Consider the following 26146-nt stretch of genomic DNA (forward strand, 5'->3'; position numbering starts at 1 on the left):
TGCATGCATATAAGCATAACCAATGGACATAAGACACTGGGGGATAGGGGAGGCTAGGGGACTGTCTAGGGCGGGGGGATAAAATGGATACATATGTAATACCCTTTGTAATACTTTAAGCAATAAAAAAAAAAAAAGTCTCTGTAAAGCCAAAAAAAAAAAAAAAAAAAGAAAATGCCTTTTGGTAATTAGAGAATTAACAACCAATATTACTTCGTAGGTCTTTTTCCTTCCCTAATCCTTATGATGCTGGGGATTTATAATCTATTAAAATGGACCTAGTATCTTTTAATCTGCAGATTACTTCAAAAGTAAATTGAAGGTTGCTTGTTATTTTTTTATTTCTTTCTTTTAACGTGTCAGTTTGCCTCTTTCAGCGAGTAAGTTTGTGAATTAATAGTCCTTTCATAATATAATTCCTAATTATCAGCAACAACACCCTCGTTTTCTTTAAAAACTTTTTTATTCTAAATTCATTAACTGTCTCATTCTCCTTATAATTTGAAAGCTTACAAAAAAAATCACTGGTTAACTTCTAAACCAAGCTAAAAGTAAAATATGAATAGGAAACCGAACTCAAAATAATTCAATTACTACAAACCCATAATAACTAATAAATATGCACTAATATTCATCAATTTATCATATCTTGCAATTATACAAAATGGTCGTATTATTTCTCCTATTAGATTATACAATAGAATGCATCCATATAGAGCCAAAAAGTATGGACATGCTCAAAAAGCAAACTGATGGGGTATGTCAAAGCCACACAGAAGCCCACTGAAGGTGTCCCCAATGGTCAAATATGTAACAATTTAAGCAATAAAATAAATTACCTGATATTAGATTATAAAAAATACCCATGAGTCTGTATTAATACAAATCTATATATATAAAAGGCTAAAATGCAACGTGTCCCCATGGGAGTTCGACCGGGAGACCAAAAGTTCTATTGGTCGCTATGATGTGCGCTGACCACCAGGGGGAAGCACAGAATAAAGGAAGGCCCTGGCCGGCAGCTGGCAGCTGGGGAAGGGAGGCTCAGGCTGACAGCCGGAAGGTCCCAATCAGCCCTGATCACCAGCCAGGTCTAGGGATCCTACCCATGCACGAATTTCATGCACCGGGCCTCTAGTGTTTTAATAAATTATTAAGAGGGGAAGAATACACAAATCTCCAACCCAGAATTCCAAATAATTTATGTAGACACTCTGCCTTTGTCAGACTATATATCACTTGGTTCTCTCACCTGTTTCCTTCTTGAGCTAGTAAATTCCATAGAGGAAGATACTCTGTAAGTAATCTGTATGTTGCTAGTGCTGCCTAAAACACATGACCTGAGTTCATTAATGATTACTTAATTGAATAAATGAATTTGATATAAGAAGTAAAATATGAATGTATTTTTAAAGGATGAAATAATATAGTGAATATATCTCAACATAAATAAATACACACATACCTAAAAAGTATTATTAAAGAGAGTAAGGAGTGCTTAACATTTTGCAATGTCTGTGGGGCAAGACTGTTCTAGAAAATGTTCTGGAATAGATCACTGATCTGAGTCAGCACGTCATCTCTAATGTCCTGTTTGGTTTGAAATACAAATGATATGTCCTGTCTATAACTTATAGGCATACCTTAGAGATATTGTGATTTCAGTTCCAGACCACCATAATAAAACAAGTACTGCAATAAATTGAGTCTTAGTCATTTTGCTGGTGGAGGGTCTTGCCTTCAATTTTTTAAAAACTGCAACACCTCTGAGACTCAATCAAGCAAAGCACAGTAAAATGAGGTATTCTGTAAATTCTCAAACACACATCTACTGCTCCTTCTTGCCTGTGAAAGTCAGTATCTTAACACAAGAAAGGAGGAGTGGTAGATGTCTTCCTTGGTCGTCACTGCTGCCTTGATCCTCACAGCTGCTTCTCCCTGCTTTCTCAAATTCCCACCTTCTTGAAGCACCCGCTATCTCTAGCTCAGTGGTTCTCAACCTTCCTCATGCCGTGACCCTTTAATACAGTTCCTCATGTTGTGGTGACCCCCAACCATAAAATTATTTTCGTTGCTACTTCATAACTGTAATTTTGCTACTGTTATGGATCGTATTGTAAATACTAGCTGATTAACACAAAAACATATTTCTATTATTTTCCAGTAGGTGGAGCTGGATCACAAGGTTTTTAGCTCTGTGAGCTCTCAGCATTGTCTGCCTTGACCTCTGGTCAGTGTAGCCAGGATGCCTTGGGGTGGGCTGGGGATCCCTACACTCCTTTGTTGTTTTATACTCGTTTGTTGTTGTTGTTGTTTTACACTCAGTAATGGAGACCTCGGTCCTCTGCCAGGGTCCTCCCTGTGTTCTGGTTAAAGAATATACCCTTTGCTTAGGGAGAAATGTGATTCTGCAGTATTAGGTGCGTGCCCTTGGGCACGCAGTTAATGTGGTCTACAACCTGACATCAAGGGCAAAGGGAGGCAACCTCTGGGAGGTTAAGGGTAGGCGGCCAGGCTTTGTAGCTTTGCTTCGCTGTCTGAATTGCCAACAGCCCGCTCTCCCTTGCTGTGTTTTTGCCCAGGTCTCTGTGCTCAGCTGCAGCGATTGCTGCTCATTCCTGCAGGAGTGTTCATGTCGTCTCTGCTCCTCCCATATGAATGGTGCGTCGGTGACAACCAGATTCCTCCCTCCCTGGATGAGCTCCTGGCTACTGGGTTGTGTTTCTGGCTTGTATTGTCAGTGTAGGTAGCTAGTTCTTGCTATGAGGAAATAGCTAGTTATTTATATAAGGAGAAATGCAAAGGGGAACTAAAAAAATCTTAATAAACTGGGAAGGAGAAGCAGGTAACAGAGCAGAATTCCATCTAGTTTACTGGTAAACACTCATTCACACACTCCAGAGATCCGCCCCCCCAAAACTCCCCCCACTGCTCAGCAGGAGACTTAATCCTCGGAACAGGATACGAAAAGCTAGCCTGGGAACAATCAAAAAGGTGATCAGATTGGATAGAGTGGATAGAGGACATGAAACCCCAATAAAACTTACTGGGAAGAGGGCCCAATCCAGGCCTGGGAAAAGTTAGGAATTTGGGCTGGATAGTTTGGTTCTTTGTTCTTTACCTAAACCTAGAAGATATATGGAGGATTAATAGGAGCCTGTGGCAATGCTTTAGAGCTCACCCGCTATGTCCACTAAGGTGTATTAATTCCCCTTAATCTTATATAATAAAAGCCTAATATGCAAATCGAGCAAACGGCGGGACAACCGGTGGAACAACCGGTTGCTATGACTCGCACCGACCACCAGATGTTCAACGCAGAAGCTGCCCCAGCCCACAGACCCCAGGCCAGCCAAGGCGGGTGCCAGCGGGGGACGCCCAGTCACCCCACTGGTTGCCCCACAAATTGGCCCTGTGACAGAAAAAGACATTTGGAACAATCTCTTAGGTGGTCTGTGTAACATGTGTGAGTGACAAGGGTTGGTAGTACGGAATGAGACATCCATCTATAATAATAAAAGCGTAATATGCTAATTACCCACAAAGCTCCAGCAGGTGGGACTGTAGCAGCAGCGGTAGGCTGGGGGCGGGGGGCGGGCCCGGGGGCCAAGGTCCTTGCACGTGCATCAGGCCTCTAGTATAATAATAACACAAAGTAAGAATTGTTAAATACCATTCATTATCAGTAAAAGCCTGGATTTGTCCCAAATCCAGGACTCTCTTTGCCCTCTTCTGCCTAGTATTTATTCCTCGGTTGTTTTTGTTGTTGCTCTCTTTCTTGAATTTCATTTCTTCTGGGGTTGCTCACTGCATATACTGTTTCTTAGCTTGGAATAGCTTTCCCCTTCTTTTTAGGCTGGCATTTTACTAATTTAAGGTTATTTCCTAATCACCCCTTCCCTGGGCCCCCAAACTGACTGCTCCCTACAGCACTTAGAGGTTTTTGTTTTTGTTTTTTTACTTATTAGAGGCTCAATGTACAAAATTCATGCACTGGAGGGGTGGGTCCCTCAGCCTGGCCTGAATCCTCTCGCAGTCCTCAACCCCTCGGGGGATGTCTGGCTTAAGCTGGCAGTCAGACATCCCTCTTGCAGCCCAGGGCTCTTGCAGTTGGGGACCCCTTGCTCCTTACCACCCGCCTGCAGTGGAGGTGGGAGAGGCTCCCACCACCGCTGTCGCACTCTCCAGGTGAGCCCAGCTTTTGGCTGAGCAGCACTCTCCCTGTGGGAGCACACTGACCACCAAGGGGCAGCTCCTGCTTTGAGCGTCTGCCCCCTGGTGGTCAGTGGAGTCATAGCAACCCATCATTCTGCTGCTCGGTTGATTTGCATATTACGGTTTTATTAGATAGGGTTTATTTTTTACAGAGAGGAAGGGAGAGGGATAGAGAGTTAGAAACATCATGAGAGAGAAACATCCATCAGCTGCCTCCTGCACACTCCCTACTGGGGATGTGCCCGCAACCAAGGTACATGCCCTTGACCGGAATCGAACCTGGGACCCTTCAGTCCACTGACGCTCTATCCACTGAGCTAAACAGGTCAGGGCCAGCCCTTAGTTTTAACCTCGAGCAATCCTGCCGTCAGTGGGAAGCCCGGGTTCTTATTCCCTCTAGGAACCCACCTCTCCGGGTCGCCTACGACCAAGAAACCGGTTTTGGCGAAACTGAGGCCAGGTGAGCGGCCGGGAAGAAAGCACCGGTCCTCCGGGTACTGAACACGGGAGACTGCTTGGCAGCCCGAGTGACGTTCGGGGACCGCGTCCTCCGCACGCAAGGCCCGGGCTCAGCGAACCGCTCCCCAGGGCAACCCGCGCGCGGAGACGCGGGTGCGGCCCCTGGTTGACTGCGGACGGGCGCCCCGCCCGGCGCCGGAGGCTGCGCGCGGCTGCCCACCATCGAGGCGGCAGCGCTAGAGAGGCCGGCGGGCCCGGGCACAGCGCGGCCGCAGGGAACGCGCGCGGGTGGGGCGGGCTGTAGCCATTTTAGGAGGAATCCCGGATTGCTACCCGGGCGCGGCTTCAATTTCAATAACTTTATTGGTGGCCTTTTCCTCGGAACACCCATCGCGCCGGCGGCCGGGTAGGCGGGAGCGCATCGCGGGCGGGGATCGGGGTGCGGGCGTGAGCGCGGGGATGCCTGGGGGTTCCCGACAGCGGGATTCCTGGGCTGCGCGCAGCGAGGGAGCGAGGCGGGTGGAGACGGGTGCGCACGGTGTTCCCGGAGGCCCCGGAGGGAAGCGACCCCGAGCCGGCTTCCCTGCGGCGGGGATTCCCTGAACCGGAACCCCGGGCGAAGGGGCGGGGCCGGAGGTGCCCCTGACGCGCCGCCGGGGTGTTCCCCGCCCCGGGTTGTTCCCCACGACAGGTGGCCCCCGACGCGAGCCGCAGCCATGGGCAACACCGCCAGCGACCGGGTGGCCGGGGAGCGCCACGGCGCCAAGGCTGCGCGCGCGGAGGGCGCCGGCGGCCCGGGCCCGGGCAAGGAGCACAAGATCATGGTGGGCAGCACCGACGACCCCAGCGTCTTCAGCCTGCCCGACGCCAAGGTGAGCGAGCCCACGCCCCCCGCGGGCGGCGATCCTGCAGCGGCCTGGGCGCCGCTGGTCCAGGTGACGGTGTTTGTGAATTCAGGGGATTTTCCGGGGGTGGAGATGTTGGATGGCGATTCCTCTTGCAGTGCTGCCTCCAAACAGAAGTGAGATTTTCTCGTTTTCCGGCCAATCTGTTGGCCACTTTTTTAGGATGACGAGGAGGACGCCCGCCCCCTTATCTTTGGTTCTCCTAACAGAAAGGTGTCCTCTTCCAAAGTATTGATGATTATATAGGTTGTAAGCGCCGGTGGAAAACTCCAGTGTCTCACATTTGCCCCGAGGTGGGGAAACGAATGTCATGTTTACCCTTCCAGGAGCTCAGCACTTCGGATCCTTTTCCCTTTGGCTTGGCGGTGAGTGGCAACCGCCTGCTTACTTGAGCACTTTCTCCTGGCAGTGGGGCTCCATCAGGGACATCGCTACTCGGTTTCTGCCCCATACTCTGGCCGTCTGCAGTGACTGAGGTTGTGCTTCTCTCCTGCCCAGCTGCTCCTCAAGCGGCAGAGCAAATAATTCCAGGATTTCCCCGTTTCCCCGTAGCAGTACTTCATAATGCTACCATGGCTGGAAAGGACCACCCACAGCTGCTCCGGAGAACTTGCTCTCCGTTCCTAGGTCTTTCAGGAAAGCAGTAACCTGTGTTCACGCTACAGCAAGGACCGATGGAGCTGACAGCAGTATGATTACCATCCAAATGCTTCTAATCACTTTTAGAGCTGTCAGCATTAAATGCATTAAGGCCAACTGGGATGAAGTTAAGAAAAAATGGAGGGATTGAGATTGGAGTGTGTTTGATGTTTCTTATTTCCCCAACAAAGTCATAGAGAATGATCTGCCTAGTTGGTGGCGCATAGAATTTGGTTATTTTCTTGGATCCCAACTGAGAACGTCATCAGAGAAAGGAGGACTGAGGGTGATTAAAGGGACCATTTCTTGGGGTTTCTTTTCTGTTCCTTTCTTCTCCCACTTCTGGACTCCTTCCTCATCATTTGGGCTGTCCATCCAGCCATCCGAATTTACTCATTCCAGGTTTCTCGAGGTGATCTGCCTCCCTGTATTTTTCCCATTTTCCTACATTGATGACTCAGGAATTAAGAATAGCGTTTTTGTCAAACTGTGAGTGTGGTCATCGGTGTTCCTGGATTGAAGCCAGGTGGCTCTATCTGAAATGGAGCCTATTTCAGATCATTCTTTCCCTTCCCTCAGTCTTGCCATTTGTGAAATAAGAAAATTGGTTCAGGTCATTCCTAAGATCTCTTCCAAATCTAAAATTTTATAGTTCTCAAGTTACTGTCTTCTTCCCTCAATGTTTTACTTGAACATTTCATACTGTAATTCTAATTGTCTCTTTCCCTGATGACTTTGCTGACAATTTAACTTGGAGTAAGCAGTCTTTCTGCTAGTCAGCTGTACTCATATCTACCACAGAAATGTCATGTCATACATGGAAGGGCTTTCTTCCAAAGCTAGGCATATTAATAGTTTGTAGCTTTCACATTCTAAATCGAAAATCCTAAATCATAAAAGTAACTGATAGAAACAGTGGCAGTGGGGCCTACATTGGTTTGAATGCCAACCTTCTCCAGTTCTCAATTCTGTTTGCACATGAAAATCAGCTGATATTTGTTTAAACACTTTATGGAAAATTTGAAATATTTTCCATGTTTCGAAGTTTAGGAAGAACAATGTAATGAACTCCTAAATACCTGTCACCCAGTTTAAACAATGATCACATCATGAATGAATTTATATAACCTATATCCATTCACTCTCCCCACCAATTATTTTGAAGCAAATTCCAGACATGTCATATGTTATTTTATCTATTTTAGGACAGATCTCTAAAAATGAGGGTTTGTTTTTTTTTTCTTTGTTTAACATTATTATATGGGAAACTTAAAAGAGATTCCCAGGCCCTATATTTGAATCAGAATCTGAGAATTATTCTTAGACATACGTAGACATTTTGTAATTCTAATGCAGCTTGTCAGACAAGAGTGCATTGCTTTAAGAATATGGAGACCAGGTTTTCTCTTAAGCCATTTATATAATGTGCAAGTGCCTTCATTTCTCTTTCTCTGTTTACTTCAGATTATACAGCTACTGGTGACTCAGTGCAGTTTTGAGGACGATCGAGAGGCAGTGTGGAAGATAGATTGCCGCAGCCATTTTGAAAATAAAGCCCAAATGAATAAGCTAGCCCTTTAAAAAAAAAAAAGACAACATTACTTTATTTGATAATCTCCTTTTAAAATATGTTTTATTGATTCTAAAGAGAAAGGAAGGAAGGGAGAGGGAGAGACAGAGAAACACCAATGTGAGAGAGAAACATTGGTTGGCTGCCTCCTGCACACCCCGCAACTAGGGATGGAGCCTGCAACCTGGGCCCTGACCAGGAATCCAACAGGCAGCCTTTCAGTGCAGGGGATGGTGCCCAACCGACCGAGTCACCTGGCCAAGGCTATTTGGTAATCTTTTCACTTGATACTGTACAGTCTTATTTCTCTACTTACCGACGTCATTTAAGCCTATGTAAAGTGGGGCTCAGCAAACTTTTTTCTGTAAAGAGCCAGGTAGTAAATATTTTAGACTTTGCAAACCATATAGGCTCTCACAACTACCCATTTCTGCCACTGTAGCATGAAAACAGCTGAGATACTAAGTAAGTACATGAATACTAAGTAAATGAATGAGTGTGCTATTTTCCAATAAAACTTTATTTATAAAACATCTGGCTTACTGGCCATAGTTTGCCAACTCTCCTTCTAAAGGATGGTGTGTGGGGAGACTGTTCTAAGACATGTCCTCTACCTACATCCAGCTAGATCCCCGCCAGAACAGAGATTGCTTCCTGTAAATCCCCTCAGAGATTGTTTGATTGACCCCTCCCATAAGTCCCAGGTGTACTGGTTCCTAGACCAAGCCCTTGCACTGCCCTGGGCAGGCACTAAGGCTATTTCCCCTTATCTAGGGCGGCTCCTGCCCCAGTACTCCTATCCATTTTGCTCTGTCCTATATATTTCTTCAGTGCCTGCTGCAGGGCTTGGAGTTTATCCACATTATCTTGCTGAAGCCCAAGATGAACCTCATGGAAGTTCCCTTAATAAACTCTGATGTAATGATGGCACTGTCAACCTCTTTCTTCAGTCTCTCAGTCCCAGGAAATTTCCCAACGTGGTAATGAAAAGAAACTAAGTCGCCAAGACCGGCTTGGCTCAGTGGATAGAGCATCGGCCTGCAGACTGAAGGGTCCCAGGTTCGATTCTGGTCAAGGGCATGTACCTTGGTTGCGGGCACATCCCCAGTGGGAAGTGTGCAGGAGGCAGCTGGTCGATGTTTCTCTCTCATCGATGTTTCTGACTCTCTATCTCTCTCCCTTCCTCTCTGTAAAAAATCAATAAAAATATATTTAAAAAAAAAAAAAAGAAACTAAGTCAGGAGTCCATATTTTTCAGAACCCTGCAGACCTCATTTGATACTGGAACTGCTTTTGTTGAAGGAAGCTGTGTTTTTGACCTGATGTTTCTTGAGGCTCCGGAATTTTCATTCCTACTCCTGAAATAATTAGTATGGTGGGTAAATCAGAGTTCATAACCAATTCTCAAAATTTAAGAAAACAAATGATCTGGTTTTTATGTTTTTAATGCCCTTTGTAACCTCTTAGCTAAAATGGAGTTTATGAATTTATGAAATTCAGTATCTCTATCTTCCATTGCAACTGATCATTGAGAGCTGTTCATACTTGCACGTGAAAAATACATGGTGAATGTAATTATTTTTTAAAGAACCACTAGAGGCCTGGTGCACGAAATTCATGCACAGGTAGGGTACCTAGGCCTGGCCGGCGATCAGGGCCGATATGTGGGGTGACTGGGGATGGGGGACCCGCAGGTACTCGCCTTGGCTGGCCTGGCACTGCCCACTCGCTGGCCCCGCTCCCCACTGCCACTGGTTGCCTCCCTCTGTGGGGCGATTGGGGGGGCCCCCACTGGCACCTGCCTTGGCCAGACTGGTATCGCCCGCTCGCCGGCCACGCCCCCTGCCACCAGTTACCTCCCTCTAGGGGGAAACAGGCGTGGTGATTAGGGGGCTCCCGCGGGCACCCTCCTTGGCTTGCCTGGGGCCTGCGGGCTGGGGGCAGCTCCTGCATTGAGTGTCTGTCCCTGGTGGTCAGTGCACGACATAGCGACCAGTCATTCCTCTGGTCGTTCCGCTGTTTGGTCGATTTGCATATTAGGCTTTTATTATATGGGACTAGAGGCCCAGTGCACGAATCCATGCAGGGGTGGGGTTTCTTGCCCTGGCCGGCTATCGGGGTGGCTGGCCGGGGGGAGGGACCTCGAGAGGTAGGCCTGCCGGCCCAGGGGAAGGACCACGGGAGGTTGGCTGTGGGAGTGCACTGACCACCACGGGGCAGCTCCTGCATTGAGCATCTGACCCCTAGTGGTCAGTGCCGTCATAGCGACCGGTCGACCAGTCGTTAGGTCACTTAGGCTTTTATATATATAGATACTTCATTTTCACATTTTTTCTCTTAAGAAGCACTCAGAAGCATATCATAGTTGCCTGCCTGTGAGTTAATGTGGTAACAGGAAACAGACTTGGAAGTTAGGATGTGATTTGGGCAGCCCTTGAGCATAAGCCATTTATTTGACCATATTGGTCCTAGATGAGTTATTAGTCTATAGCGGTGCTTGGCAAACCGCGGCTCGTGAGCCACATGCGGCTCTTTGGCCCCTTGAGTGTGGCTCTTCCACAAAATACCTACTTCTGCGCATGGGCCACGAAGTTTCAATCGCACTGTACCTGCGCATCCACACGTGGTATTTTGTGGACGAGCCACACTCAAGGGGCCAAAGAGCCACATGTGGTTCGCGAGCCGCGGTTTGCCGAGCCGCAGTTTGCCAACCACTGGTCTATAGTATGTTCAAAACCAAACTTGCTCATTTCAGGGCTTATTGATTGATCCTTAGCAGAAACCTAGCACCGCTCTCTGCTCTAGGGAGGAGAGTGTGACCTTTGAAGAATTCCCGGGTCACAATTTAGGGATGACCTAATCCTTCTTACAGCTCCCTGGGGACAAAGAGTTTGTATCGTGGCAGCAGGATCTGGAGGACTCCGTGAAGCCCACCCAGCAGGCCCGGCCCACTGTTATCCGCTGGTCTGAAGGAGGCAAGGAGGTCTTCATCTCCGGGTCCTTCAACAATTGGAGCGCCAAGATTCCGCTGATTAAGAGGTGAAGACAAGGGTCTTGATTGAGTCTACCGAGTCCAGGAGTAGAGACCTGGCGGGACTACTCCCCACCTGCCAGGGACTCTTGAACATTTTCTGTGACCAGTGACTATATCTGCGACTTTTTTTTTTTTTTTTTTTTTTAATATATTTTATTGATTTTTTACAGAGAGGAAGGGAGAGAGACAGAGAGTTAGAAACATCGATGAGAGAGAAACATCGATCAGCCGCCTCCTGCACATCCCCCACTGGGGATGTGCCCGCAACCCAGGTACATGCCCTTGACCGGAATCGAACCCGGGACCCTTCAGTCCGCAGGCCGACGCTCTATCCACTGAGCCAAACCGGCTTCGGCTATCTGCGACTTTTTTAATTTCATAGTGAGTCAGAGGTGTTTTACTACTCAGAGGTATTTATCGTTTTGTGGGCACATTCTTGAGGACCGTATTAATTCAAGTCCTTTCTATGCCTGTAGGAAGTGTTTTATAACTAGCTGAGTCTAGTTGCTCTGACTTCTGCACTAAAACGAAACACACTGTGAAGTTCTAACGTTATTTGTTGCCTCCAGGGCAATAATGAATTATTTAACTGGTTATCAGAACGGCCTACCTATCAGTACGTAATTTTCCAGAAGATGCTCACCAAAATATGGAAAGGGTCCCTTGAGCCACTTCCGTATCCTGAACCTACCCGCTATCTTATGTACACTGGTGAGGGGTCTGTTCTGCTGAAGCAAAATACTTGTTCTAAGGTGAACCATTTGGGGAGATGAACATTTTTTTATTATTCTTTTCCAGACATTAGTTAAGAACTAAAGTTATTGGGAGGGGTTGGCACATACATGCTGAACATGATATAGGAGAGGAAACTGGGTTTATAAATTACCTCAGAGGCTACAATCACCTAGCAGTGTAGAGGGTAATTGCTATGATATTTTGATGGCCTCATGGTTTTTACCTTTACTTTCTGTCTTCTGGTAAGAACTTGGCCTGCTTAACTTTCTGTTTTCTTCTGTAGCCATAATGACTTTGTGGCCATCCTGGACCTCCCTGAGGGAGAGCATCAGTACAAGTTCTTTGTGGATGGACAGTGGGTTCATGATCCATCGGAGGTAAGGCCTTGACCTCCAAGGGTGAGCACTGACTTAGTCTCCTCCTAGCTGTTATTCCCCTGGGTGTCCAACTTCACTGCTGTCAGGTTGCTGGGCAGCAGCTCTCCTGCACTGGAGGATTTGTCTCCTGATAAAAGACGGAGGTGGCGAGTATGATCATTTTCAAAAAAGAGGAGAGCTGAATGGAAGAGATGGATTTGAAACAGGGACTCATACATTTTTCCCATTCACTGTTTCAGCCTGTGGTTACCAGTCAGCTTGGCACGATTAACAATTTGATCCATGTCAAAAAGTCTGATTTTGAGGTGTTTGATGCTTTAAAACTAGATTCAATGGAAAGCTCGGAGACATCTTGTCGAGGTAATTTTGTAGTATTTGTTCTTTCTTGATGTTTTTCTTATAATGCATGTTCCTTCCCAAGAGTGGTTTTTATTTTTTGTAAAGAATTTTTTGTTGCGTTTATTTGTGTGTTTTATTTTCATTTTCTCTTCAGGAATCTTCTAAATTATATACAGGGTGAGGCAAAGGTAGGTTTATAGTTGTGGGGATGTGAAACACAGAGTTTATGCTTGTATTATTATTTATCATTTTTATTATTTTCTATACAGTGTAAACCTACTTTTTGCCCCACCCTGTGTAATTCTGTAAGCATTTTGATCCCATGCTCTGAGATTTAAAAAAAAAATCTCCGTTTAGAGTAGTTGATTTCAAACTTTAATCAGGATCTGCAGTAAAACTTTGGATTTACATTATAACCCAACACACACACACACACACACACACACACACACACACACACACCTCTACTAGTATAACACAAGTCTTGCAGAACAGTGTTTGCCTTTATTACATATGATGCACTTTATTTTTCTATTTTATCCTTTCCTTTTTGGCAAATAATGGGCTATGACCTATAGTTGAAAAATCTATTTCTAACAATATTTCAAGTTTTTCATTGACCTTTGGTGGTATCACCCTCCCCCACTGCCCGGGGCTAGATGTTGTCTGGTTTGCCTCCAGTGTTATAGGACCCTACAGGAATGGCAGTCTTTGGGGAAAGAAGGGTTAGAAAACCCCACAATTCTTGTGTGTGTATGTTAACTGAAGTTTTGTAAGTGTTTCTTTCTTTCTTTCTTTCTTTTATTTTTTTAATGCCTTGGAAGAGTAAAAGGCCTGTGTCCTTTTGTTTCTCCCAATATCATTTTTTCCAAGGAAGGCCCTCATCTCTATGTGCATTTGCTGCAGCACCAGAGGGGTGATTTGCTAACCACACTCAGAGTTACCATTTTGTTACTTTACAATAAAGGCTATGGCTGTCTACAGAACTGTGTGCCCTGTGTTTCCAGTGAGCGTACTTCTCCCTGTGGGCTCAAAGCCTGCCTCTGCTACTGACTAGCTTTGCCATCTTGGACAAGTCCTTCAACCTTTTTGCTTCTCGGTTCCTTATGAATAAAATTGGAGGCTTAGATTCTCAATGATTCTCAATTGAGGAGACACAGTACCTGAAATGGGGCATATTAGAATCTCAGGGCACAAAGTGTGGCTGTGAATAAAAAGGGTTTAAAAATACTGAATTAAATCATGAGACCACTTGTAACTAAATTTTTGTATTTCATTATTCTGACAAAGCAGCCAATAAATACTAGACATATAGTCATAATTATATAGAGAGAGGACTAGCATACTTTTGATATTTCTTTCTTCCCTCTTTCACCCAATTTCCTGATCCACTGAGGTAAAGTTTAAAATACATTTTATTAGGAATCTGCACTCGGTGAACATCTTTCTAAGTATGTACCTTTGGGCAAATCACTTAACCAGTTTGTTTTTTTAAATTTTGAATGAAAGGGAAATAAAAACTTTCTAAGTACTTCTATGGGGTGTTTTGTGGATCACATGACAAAATAATAGTATTTTGAAAAATTTCAAGTTCTACATAGTTTTAAGATCTTTCTTTTTTTAAAATATATTTTCTTGATTTTTTTACAGAGAGGAAGGGAGAGGGATAGAGAGTTAGAAACATCGATGAGAGAGAAACATCGATTAGCTGCCTCCTGCACACCCTTCACTGGGGATGTGCCCACAACCAAGGTACATGCCCTTGACCGGAATCGAACCTGGGACCCTTCAGTCCGCAGGCCGACGCTCTATCCACTGAGCCAAACTGGTTAGGGCATTAAGATGTTTCTTTTTTCTTTTTTTTTTTTTTAATATATTTTATTGATTTTTTACAGAGAGGAAGGGAGAGGGATAGAGAGCCAGAAACATCGATGAGAGAGAAACATCGATAAGCTGCCTCCTGCACGCCCCCTACTGGGGATGTGCCTGCAACCAAGGTACATGCCCCTGACCGGAATGGAACCCGGGACCCTTCAGTCCGCAGGCTGACGCTCTATCCACTGAGCCAAACCGGTTTCGGCAAGATGTTTCTTAATATAACAATATTATTGCTACTCTTTTGCCTCTCATATATTCAACTGAAATATGAGTTCTTATACTGGTTATTTTTTCACTAGAAACTATAAACATTAAAATTTGTTAAGCAAACAGTTATAGTTCTCTTTATTTTTATATATTTTCTTCTATTCTGGTTTATACTTTTTTTGTTGTTGTTAATCCTCACCCGGGAATATTTTTCCATTGATTTTTAGAGAGAGTGGAAGGGAGACGGAGAGTCAGAGAGAGAAACATTGATGTGAGAGAGACACATTGAGTGGTTGCCTACCACACACACCCCGACCGGCACCGAAGCCCACAACCGAAGTATGCGCTCTTGGCCAAAATCCACCTGGGACCCTTCAGTCCCTAGGCGGATGCTCTATCCACTGTGCCAAACCGGCCAGGACCATTATTCATTGTTTTTCACATTCATAAAACTTACCCTTAAAGTGTACAATTCAGTAATTTTTGTATATTCACAGAGTTGTGTAACCATCACCACTGTCTAATTGTAGAGTATTTTATCACCCCAGAAAGAAATCCCATAACTATCAGCAGTCCCTAGCAACCACAAATCCACTTTGTGTCTGTGGATTTGCCTGTTTGAGACATTTCATGTAAATGGGATTATACAGTATGTGGTCATTTGTGTTTGGCTTCTTTCACTTAATATGATCATCCATGTTGTAATATGTATCAGTATTTTATTCCTTTTATAGCCGAATAAAATTCTACTGTATGAATATACTATTTTGTTTATCCATTCATTAGCTGATGGACATTTGGATTTGTTACTGCTTTTAGTCCATTATAAATAATGCTGTTTTGAACATTTGTGTTCAAGTTTTTGTGTAGACATATGTTTTCATTCCTCTTGGGTATATATACCCAGGAATATAATTTCTGGGTCATATGGTAACTTCATGTTTAACCTTTGAAGAAACTACCAAACTGTTCAAAGCAGCTGCAGCACTTTACATACCCTCCAGCAATGGGAACAGTACAAAGGTTCCAATTTCTCCACATACTTGCCAACAATTATTGTTCTTGTCAGTCTTTTTTATCATAGTCATCTAAATGCGTGTTAAGTGGTATTTTATTGTGGTTTTTATTTGCATTTCCCTAACGACTACTATATTATTAGTAATTTTGTCCTCATTGTTGCAATCATGGTAATATAAGTAATCTTAGAGTGTATAACCTTGTCTGTTTTTTGGGTGGAAAAAAAAAAGAAGAAATCTAATCTTTTTATACTGTTTTACAGTTACAAAGCATTGTCACATTTGTTTTCTTATTTGAGTCCTTTAAAAACATTGTGAAATAGGGTAGAGATTCTTTTTATTTTATGAATGAGGAAACTGATAAATGGAGTACTTCTTCCCAAAACCTGCCTCTTTTCCCCCTCATCTCCTCCTGTGTCCTTCATATCATGTTGCCAGGTTGAGGAACTTCCTAGTTTATGTTCAGGATAACTCAGACTTTTTCTTGTCTGCCTTACAGTGGTAGACCCAACATGTCACAAGTTTATGATTCGTGACTTCTATGTATTTATTATTAGATGCCATGATGATATTTTTTTCATGCATTTTTACTAGTTCTCTTAACTTTCCCTTATATTTGGATAAATGTCTTCCAGACCTTTCCAGCTCACCCCCAGGCCCTTATAGTCAAGAAATGTATGTGTTTCGATCTGAGGAGAGATTCAAATCCCCGCCCATCTTGCCTCCTCACCTTCTCCAAGTTATTCTTAACAAGGACACTAATATTTCTGTGAGTATCCTGAGAGTATTGCTGGGGCATCTTGAGGTCACTGGGACCATTTGAGGTAAAGTTTACTAATCCTAGAGGTTGGGATTATTACAAAGATGTGTGAAGAGAAAACATCACATATATGGAAAAAAGAAGAAATCTAATCTTTTCATATTGTTATCATACATACAGTTATATATAGATATCATATATAGATACATATATCATTAGTTTCTTTTTTCTAGGGCTGAGTTGTGACTTTTCCAGGTACTGATATCAGAATTCATAGTTGTCTTCTGCTTCAAGGAATTCAGAGCTATGGATTACTAGAACCAGTTTCGGGAACTTATATCATTTGTTTGGGGCACATTTATCATTTGAGGATATAGAAAAGAAGTGTAAAGTGGTCTTTTTTGTGTGTGGTTTTCATATAATTTACATCTCTAGTCAAATCACATGATTCCCATTAAGATTACTGTTGCCTCTTAAGCCTGTATCTTCTATGTGTGTTGTGGGCAACGTTTTTGTCTTAGCTCCATTAAGGAAGATGAATTGATGCTGAGGCTTAGTGTTTCTGTCCTGGACTCAGAATTTTCCTGATTTCCTGTAAGGAGACTGTGTTATTGATTATACAAGGATGAATGCAGTATGTAAAAGGAACCATATATACTAGTTTAGAGTTTCTCAACAATCCCAAAGGGCTTGGAGGAAGAATAAACTGCCTGGCTGAAGACTGTGCATTTAACCCCACTCAGTGATTTTTTTTTCCTCTTAGTGTGATCCAGCCTTGCTCCCTGAACCAAATCATGTTATGCTGAACCATCTCTATGCGTTGTCCATAAAGGTAAGTGGTGGGGCTGGCTCTTCACAGAGCTCCCCAAGATGGGTTTCACTTTTATATCCCACACATAAGGGTAACATATGTTTTCCAGTGATTACTTGCTCTGCTACTTCACTAAAGCTGAGGCTGGCAGTAACGGTCAAATTATCAGAAACTTATTTTTTCCCCCCCCAAAATAAGTTTTTATTGATTTTTTAGAGAGAGAGGAAGGGAGAGGGACAGAGAGAAATATCAGTGAGAGAGAAACATCATCCATTGGCTGCCTCCTGCATGCCCCATACTGGGGATTGAGCCTGCAACCCAGACATGTGTCCTGATCAGGAATGGAACGGGTGACCTCTTGGTTCTAGGGTCAACACTCAACCACTGAGCAACGCTGGCCAGGCATATAAAGAAATAACTTATTTACTTATTTTTTTAGGCCACCAAAAATTTTTGTTGCCTCCCCCCCAAAAAAAAATTGGGAAAGAGAGAGAGAGAGAAAGAACTTTTTAAAACTAGTGGGTGGGGTTTTTTGTGTTTTGTTTTTTTGTGTTTTTTTTAAATCTTAGTTTCAAAAAACTCTGCACAGCAAGAGAAACCACCAAAACTAAAAGGCAATCAATGGAGTAGATGATTTTTGCAAACAACAGCTCCAATAAGGGGTTAATATCCAAAATACTTAAAGAACTCATGCAACTCAACACCAAACAAACAAATAATCCAATTAACAATGGGCAGAGGACCTGGACAGACACTTGAAAGGAAACATTGAAATGGCCAACAGATATATGAAAAGATGTTCAACTTCACTAGCTATTAGGGAAATGCAAATCAAAACTACAATGAGATACCACCTCATACCTGTTAGAATGGCTATTATCAACAAGACAAATATTGGAGAGGTTGTGGGGAAAAAAGGAACCCTCATTCACTGCTGGTGGGAATGTAAACTGGTACAGCCACTATAGACAACAGTACGGTGGCTCCTCAAAAAATTAAGAATAGAGTTACCATATGACCCAGCAATCCTTCTTCTGAGTCTCTACCTGCAAAATTTGAAAACATTCATTTGCAAAGATCTATATATAGATGGGATATAAAACTGAAACTCATAGATACAGACATATGTGTTCTTAGCTTACCCTGTGGGTAGCTATAACCACTGTATTACCTACTTAAGTTTGAGTACACAGCACTAAAATTCCACTTGCACAAAAATCAAGTTTAGCTTCAATTCAAAGAATGCCTAAATGTGATATCAAAGCCCTCACTTTTTAAAGGTGGACACAGCTGCTTCCAGGTGCCTCATTCATAGATACCCAAGTGGTTGCATCTCCTATATTGGGAGAAATGTGACCAGATTTGCAATGTCCCCTCCAATTCTTACAGTCCTTCTTAATTTCTCTGCTGTTTTAGAGTCTAGGTTGGAGATAGTCATTCAGTCTAGTCAGGTCTTTGTGGTTTGGCTATTGGAATAAAGTTTTGCTCTACAGTTACTAGATGGTCATCACCTGGGGAGTTTGTAAAAATACAGATTCCCAGGCTACATCCCAGGGATTTTGAATAAGTGCATCTAGGATGGTCCTTAATCATCTTTTTACGCTGCTTATATTTCTTAGATGTGCATCAGATAAGGGAAATCACTGATACAGCTTCTTTAACAGATGACTAATCTCTAACAGGTACTTTAAAAATATAACAGAATTTATTTTTTATAATAACCTTGTGTGGTAAGTATTATTTTTAACCCCTGTTTTATAGATAAAGAAACTAAGGCTCAGAGAAGGTCATATTGCCAGTAAGTACCAGAGAAAGGACTGAAGTCCAGTCCTCCTATCTTCATTCCATATTCTTTCCTAGATATTACTGTGCCAGGTCTTTCCCAGTAGGTCTTTCTCTCACCTGCCCCTCATTTCTACCAAACCCTTCTTGGAGTTGAACTTTTTACCTGCCTTGCTTATGTCATATTTAGGCTGGGATCAGCATTCTCTCGTCACAAAATGTTAATCTGGGAAGCATTGATTGTGGACAAACAGTATAGGGGAAAATAGGAAGATGCACTGGTTTCTCAATTGGATCTGCTTGGGTTCTTTGTGATCTGACTGAACTTTTGCCTCCTGTTACTGCTCCTTAACTATCAATGGATGTCCACAGGCCTGTGCTCTTCTCTTGTACACAGCCTGGGAAATTGTACCTTTTACTTTTCACACTGGTCTTGAGTATGGTGATTCACCTTGGCCTTGACCCAGATTGTTTAGGCTGTTTGGAATTAATCAATTGGATTGAGTGTCTTTCCTAGGAGGATTTTGGGGTCTACTTTATTCGAGGATAGAAGGGGATTCCTGAGTCCCCTCTTGATCAAAGAAGACTTTTTAAATGGAAATTAGACCTGCTGCAGGGCTTGAAAATGGTTTTCTAAAAAGATCACTGCCCTTTCTTCTCATTGCATTTAAGATTCCTTCCATAAATGGATTGCCAGGGTGTTTCTTTCTTTTTTTCTTTGCTAGATTTAAACCCAATATTCAAATTTAAAATGGGGAAGGAGTGAAATAGGAGACTAATCTTTCTTCAACACCAGCACCTATTATGCGTCAGGTACTATGCCAGATATTCTGATGTAAACCTCAGAGCCACCTTAATGGTAGGTATTATCCTTTTAATGATGAGAAAAAAAGACTTACAGACATGAAGTAGATTATTCAAGGTCACAGAGTAACAGTAGGATTCAGGATCAGATTTAAGTTGATTTGACTCTAAAACCAAACTCCTTTTATAATATCAAACTATGTCTCTTAAAAGTGAGCAACTGTGCACCACTTGAACCGATGAAATAGCTGCGTATGTTTCTTTTCCTTGCAGGACAGTGTGATGGTCCTCAGTGCAACCCATCGCTACAAGAAGAAGTATGTCACTACTCTGCTGTACAAGCCCATCTGAAGGGATCCCTTTCGGCCTCCCAGGCTTCCGAAGCAGTTTCCTTGCCTTTCTGGACTAGACTAGTCTGACCTGAGACTGGAAGGCTGATTTGCTTTGAGGCTGATATGTGTGTTTCAGAGCCTCTGAGTAGGATGCTCTGCTTTTGCATTTGATTGAAGATGAGGGGTTTATGAATTCATGGCGTTCATTTTAAGAAAAAAATACATATATGTATACATATGAGAGGAAGGTTAGTGGACGTCTCCTAGCTAGATGTATTCTCTCTGCCTCTAGGGATGCACCAAGAGCTGATTGGGGATGCTGCAGGAAGAGCCTTCATTATAGGAAGCTTTTTTTTACTAAAATGAAGAGCAAACTCAGTATCCTTGATGGGTGGAGAGTCTATCACTGCTACCTTGGCTCTCCAAGGGATGGACTTGTGCCCTACTCGGGCCCTACTTACAGCTGCCTCCTTTCAGGGGCAGCTTTTCTTGCATGGGTTTTCTGTATTCCCAGAGTCTATGGCACAACACAGTTGCTAGTTGGTTGGTTTGTTTGGTGGATACACTCTGGGTTTTTTTATATAATACCAGATGCCCCACAAAAATCCGTTTCTCCTCTCATTTTACATTCTTGCTTTGATAACCTCTTTCAGATCCTATACATGACCCTCCCCGAACACAAAAACTCACTGGATAAATGACTCCTTTCAAAGTCTGTGTGATATCTGACCCTCCTCAGAGACTAGGGCTGCCAGAAAGTCCCTTTTAGCCCAGCACAGGCCGAGGCCACTTTGTTATCACTTGCTCTAACTTCTACTAAGGAAAATGGCTCAGCATTATAAGAAAGGCAGGAAGCCCTGGCCAGTGTTCTCACGAAGGGTCATGGGTTTTATTTCCGGTCAAGGGCACATACCTGGGTTGCACGTTCAATCCCTGGCCCTGGTTGAGGTGCATGTGGAAGGCAACTCGTCGATGTGTCTCTCTCACATCGATTTTTCTCTCCCCTTCCCTTCCACTCTATAAAAAATCAATGGAAAAAAATATCATTTGGTGAGGATTAACAAGAAAAATAAAGGCAGGAATGCAGAAGGTCTACTTTCTTGTTTTAGTTTGATGCCACAGCTTGGGCCGTATTGGCACATCCCTATGGGTTTTCCTACCTGGCCTGGCCCTGCTCCAGGCTCTCTTTCTCCGAGCAGACAACCTTGAAGGTGGGAGGGAGCCAGGGAAAACTTTCATGTCTTTCCTCCTTGAAAGATTTTTATGTGCCTACATTTTTCTTTAATTAAAAATGCCTTTTCATTGGTCTTATGAGACTTCATAAAATTCTTGATAAATGGTTCCCAAGATTTTCTTCCCTACTCTAGTTCTTAATCTTACAGTAAGTAATGTAGCTAACCCTGTGCACATCATTACATTAAATACTGCTCTAGATACAGATTTATTCAGGCTCATTTGATGCACCTAAAAGGTAACCTCAACTTAAGATTTATTAGGCCAAAAAGCAAGAAAGCACCCTTGGTGTTCTCAACCATCATTTTGTTCTGCCTCTTTTCAAAAAACATATTTGATAATGAGGTGGGGTCAGTGATTTCCATTTGTGGAATGAAAAGTAGCATTCAATCTATTCTTGGGGTTCAAAGATAAAGCATATTTTCCAGGTATCTGTGGCTCTTCCATTACAGGTAAATGCACGTCAAACATTCAACACCGAAGGAGTCCAAACTTGATGCTTGAGAGACTCCTTGACTGCTCAGATGAGCCCAGCCACACTGAGGGCATCCACAGGTCAGTTTAGTTACCTCCTGCTTTCCCATACAAAGCTGAAGGCAGTTATCTTTGGGTATGTAGACCTCTTAGATCCCCCTATGAGGCAGTAGGGTCTGGTGGTGGTGTTTTGCTGGGAATGCAAATTGCTAAGTACTTTGGTGGTTAATGGCTGAGAATAAATACTGCTTTAGCCACTTAAGGCCACCTTCTGCAGCAAAAGGCTTTTGTGGAGAACTTTTATACTCCCAACCACTTTTTGAATAGTGTGCCATTTAAAAAAATCCAGGCCAAATCCTATTTTAACCAACTCTTAGGATCTATGTCATCTTCAGTTAATCTAGAATTTTGTTTTTATCTAATACCCATTAAATAAGTGGGCCAATTAGGGGGATTCAAAATCTTGGTGGTTAATAAAGGATTGTGTTGCACTCATATTTCTGGTCAACAGTATTGAAATGTAATTGCCTATGCGTTCATGTATGAAGATTTTTGTTCCACACAGGTATGTCAGTCGAGGGGGCAGGAAAAGAGATCCCTTCAATTTCTTTCCGGCCAAAGGCTTTGATGAATTGGGTCTGGCTTCAGTGACAGTAGGTTTTGGTGCTGGTGACCTTCACATCTTTCTAATCAGGAAAGATGCCGAGGGCGTCAGTTTCCCAAATCCTGAGGTAATCTCTCCGCCAGATGTGACAGGGGCGCCTAACAGCTGGTATGGAAGGCGTGGGTGAGAGGAACTGGATGATGGCTCCTTCAGTATTGTTCCTTTTTATACGGCTAATACGTCCCGTGGCCCTGAGAAGCCGTGTCACGCTCTGTCCCCAAGAAACTGTTTTAGAAGGTAGATAGGGAGGGAGGAAGGTAGCCCCAAGTATAGCCACTCATTCTTTTGTATTGGTTAAAGGAATAGTTTACTTTCTGCAGAATAGAGTTTAGCAGATTTGAGAAATGAATAAAAGCAAGAAAAAATATTTTTAGCTCTTTGGGGAGGGACTATAGCAGTTTCACAAGAGTCAAAAGAATAAGGAAATAGCTCTCGGGAGGATTAATCCTTAAAGAACTACATCATGGTTTTGGGATTATGGGGGGGAAAGAATGACTGAGTTGAGGAGTAATACTAGAAAGATAAAGACTTGAATAACTGAGAACTATCCTTTTTTAAAAAAATTAAATCAGACACAACATATTGGTGTCTTTGGATTTCACTGTAGAGAATTTACTATAAAAAAAACATCATTCCTTCACCTCTTGTTCCTGTTCTCTATCCTTTTTTCTATATTCTGATGCAACTTCATTTGTCAGGTAGACTTTATCAGGGTCTCAAGTCAAACATTACCTAAAATAAATGTTAGGCATCTTGCTGGTATGGAGAAGGTTCAAGTCATGCTTAGAGTTGAATGGGATTCAACCACTATCAGCAACACCCGTGAAGGGCACACTTGGCCTTAATAGTTTGGCTTTTTTAAACAATGCTTACATGGTAAAGAAATCCTATAAAAGAAGAATCTAAGAGAAGTTCCTGAGAGAATCCTATAAACCCTGGCCTACTTACTCCCCTCCCAATTATTTCTAGTCTCTTGATGACCTACTGAATCTGAGATAAAAACTTTGAAAAGTATTGGTACTCCATGTTTGCTGCTAAAATGAAGTTAAATTTTGAAAGAAGTGTTACCTCCAGACTGGGCTTATATTAATGTGGGCTATAAATGAAGGTGACATACTAATGGTAGAATTTCCTGCTTTTAACTGGGGAAACAGGGCTTTTAAAATTTTGACCTCAACTAAAAATGATATGCAATAGTCTCTGTTTGTGTGTGTTTGAAATACATTCTGTTCTCAAAGGTTTCTAAACCCTCATGTTCTAGTGATTTGGGGCATGGGCTTACTCGCAGATACAGTTTGTTCCTACATTATTCTGACTCATCCTTAAAGCCAAGTTCTTGCTGTCTTCTACCAGGGACTGCTGATTCCAGTTACCAATGGGATGGTGGACCTGGGCGGGGACGGGGTTAAGGTCTGTCTTTTAAAAGTCTGGACCTAGGCACTTGTCTGTTCTTAAGCGCCATTCTCAATTGGAGCTTGAAGGGCTGTGATTTCTGCAATGAACCCAAACTTTTGGAGTAAAAGAATTTATCTATTTTTAAATTTAAATTATAAGCAAAAAGAAAGAAGAAAAGAAAAAAATCAAATCTGCTACTTATGAACTCCAATTCTTAGTAATGGAATCTCTCTAGGATTCATATTTGGGCTTTGTCTTGATTTGCTTTTCTCAATTGAGCTTTGAAGTGAGTAAGTTTTGTTAAAAATTGAAATTTTTATTGGTTTTAACATTAATTGGAAATGGATTGTGTGTAGTACAGTACTTTTGCAGTAAGATTGGTGTGAAATATACTAAACACTGGATTTTGTAGTCAGGTTAAAGGGTCAAGGGATACCTACCATAGTATTATGTATTGATCATCTTACTTTTCTGTTTTCATCTACAGAGCACTAACCTTAACCAGGTTCAGGTTTAGAACAGCCAAGCTCACGGATGTTATTAATTCTAATTCCACACTGAGCCCCCTATGTAAGACCTGTTTGAATATTGGTAAATTGGAAGATGTTGGTTATTGTTATACTGAAGCATTTTGGATTAGTGAAGTTCTGTCATAAAGGGGAAATAATACTATAATTTGAAAAGAATTAAATATGTGAGTCCCTTAAATGGTGCTTTTTGTAACCTTTAGTGTTGAGGTGCAGAGCTGCTTTTCAATATTTCATAGAGGAGTAACACACAAGAATGGGTTTGAAAACTTTTCTCCAAATGGATTTTTGTCACTGAACTCTGATGTGTCTGAAAGTTGTGATGTTGCACATACAGAAATTGTTTTTCTCCATAAAACTGTTGAATAAAAGTATTATGCAGCAATAATGAATTCTTCATTGATTACTGATTATAGTATCAAGATCTGTCTGCTGCCTTGGACGATGTGGTTCAGTTGCTTGGGCATCACCCGAACCAGTACTGAAAGATTGCTGGTTCTATTCCCAGTCAGGGCACATGCCTGAGTCGTGGGCTCGATCCCTGATAGGGGTGTGCAGAAAATAGTTGATTGCTGTTTTTCATATCAGTGTTTCTCCCTCTCCCTCTCTCTAAAATTCAATTTTTAAAAATCTTAAGCCTGGCCCATGTGGCTCAGTAGTTGAGTGTCGACCCATGAACTAGGAGGTCAGGTTTTGATGCCTGGTCAGGGCACACGCTGGGGGTTTTGGACTCGATCCCCAGTAGTGGATGCACAAGAGGCAGCCAATTAATGATTTTCTCTCATCATTGATGTTCCTATCTCCATCTCCCTTCCTCTCTAAAATCAATAAAAAGTGTATTTTAAAAATACATTTAAAAAAAGAGATCTATCTGCCTTGGGAGTCTCAGGACCTAAAGAATGTAAATTGCCACACAGGCACATTTAAATGAGAGAATTTACAGGGTAGAACACAAGTGATGCCATCTTTACATCTGCCACTTTTCTTTTTGTTCCGGGGTATGCCGACATTAGCTAGAGAAGTGCAAACCCTATGATTTAATTTTCAGCACTTTCTGTAAACTGTACACTTAGCCATCCTGGGGTGGATTAGCTCAAGTCCTAGACTAATTTTTTCACCCTTGGTACACATGCATATAAACTATGCAGATTCCATAAAAATACTGATGCCCAGTCTACTACCTTTACCTCAATTAAATGAAAATCTCTGGTATGGGGTTCAGGCATCTATATTTAAAATCCCCAGATTACTCTAATATACATCTGGGGATAAGAACCACTGTCCTTTCTCTGCCAGACATATACTTCATTATACCTGAAAACAGATTATATACTTCATTCTGACAGCAAATCACTCCTCAGATGGCTTTGTTCAGGGCCATAATTATACCAGGGTAATTTTTGTTTTTCTTTTTTTTTTTTTTTTTAATATATTTTATTGATTTTTTACAGAGAGGAAGGGAGAGAGATAGAGAGTTAGAAACATCAATGAGAGAGAAACATCGATCAGCTGCCTCCTGCACATCTCCTACTGGGGATGTGCCCGCAACCCAGATACATGCCCTTGACCGGAATCGAACCTAGGACCCTTCAGTCCGCAGGCCGACGCTCCATCCACTGAGCCAAACCGGTTTCGGCTTTTTGTTTTTCTTTTGTCTTATTTTTTTAAAATATATTTTTATTGATTCAGAGAGGAAGGGTGAGGGAGAGACAGAAACATCAGTAATGAATCATTGACCAACTGCCTCCTACACGCCCCCTACTGGGGATCGAGCCTGGGACCCTTTAGTCCAGGGGTGGGCAAACTTTTTGACTCGAGGGCCACAATGGGTTCTTAAACTGGACCGGAGGACCGGAACAAAAGCATGGATGGAGTGTTTGTGTGAACTAATATAAATTCAAAGTAAACATCATTACATAAAAGGGTACGGTCTTTTTTTTTTTTTAGTTTTATTCATTTCAAACGGGCCAACGTAGTTTGCCAACGGCTG

At 42.7% G+C, this 26146-nt stretch overlaps 1 protein-coding gene across 8 annotated transcripts; it reads left to right on the forward strand.

The window, feature by feature from the left end:
- Window positions 1–4950: 4950 nt before the first annotated feature.
- PRKAB2 (protein kinase AMP-activated non-catalytic subunit beta 2) lies at window positions 4951–24544 on the forward strand. Of its 8 annotated transcripts, none has more exons than XM_059674644.1 (10): window positions 4951–5080; window positions 5366–5546; window positions 10661–10827; window positions 11841–11934; window positions 12174–12294; window positions 16010–16143; window positions 16898–16966; window positions 18707–18743; window positions 21549–21651; window positions 24360–24544. In XM_059674644.1, the coding sequence occupies exons 2-10, from the start codon at window positions 5391–5393 to the stop codon at window positions 24523–24525; spliced, it is 1047 nt and encodes a 348-aa protein (XP_059530627.1). In that variant the 5' UTR covers window positions 4951–5080; window positions 5366–5390; the 3' UTR covers window positions 24526–24544. The 8 variants fall into 8 exon arrangements, 6 of the variants coding, with proteins under 6 accessions (XP_059530627.1, XP_059530630.1, XP_059530632.1 ...); XR_009449892.1 differs by lacking the exon at window positions 4951–5080 and adding an exon at window positions 19805–19848 and having other exon boundaries at window positions 5117–5546; XM_059674647.1 differs by lacking the exons at window positions 4951–5080; window positions 24360–24544 and adding an exon at window positions 19805–19848 and having other exon boundaries at window positions 5118–5546; window positions 21549–22716.
- Window positions 24545–26146: the final 1602 nt, after the last annotated feature.

Source organism: Myotis daubentonii, chromosome 18 (assembly GCF_963259705.1).
Source record: "Myotis daubentonii chromosome 18, mMyoDau2.1, whole genome shotgun sequence".
Classification (NCBI taxonomy): domain Eukaryota; kingdom Metazoa; phylum Chordata; class Mammalia; order Chiroptera; family Vespertilionidae; genus Myotis; species Myotis daubentonii.

Bases quoted from the DNA above. Each gene is read 5' to 3' on its own strand.
- PRKAB2 (XM_059674644.1), top strand. From the start codon at position 5,391: ATGGGCAACACCGCCAGCGACCGGGTGGCCGGGGAGCGCCACGGCGCC. The intron at 12,295-16,009 runs GTAATTTTGTAG...AATGTCTTCCAG, and splicing joins CTCGGAGACATCTTGTCGAG to ACCTTTCCAGCTCACCCCCA. The intron at 21,652-24,359 runs GTCAGTTTAGTT...TGTAACCTTTAG, and splicing joins CACACTGAGGGCATCCACAG to TGTTGAGGTGCAGAGCTGCT.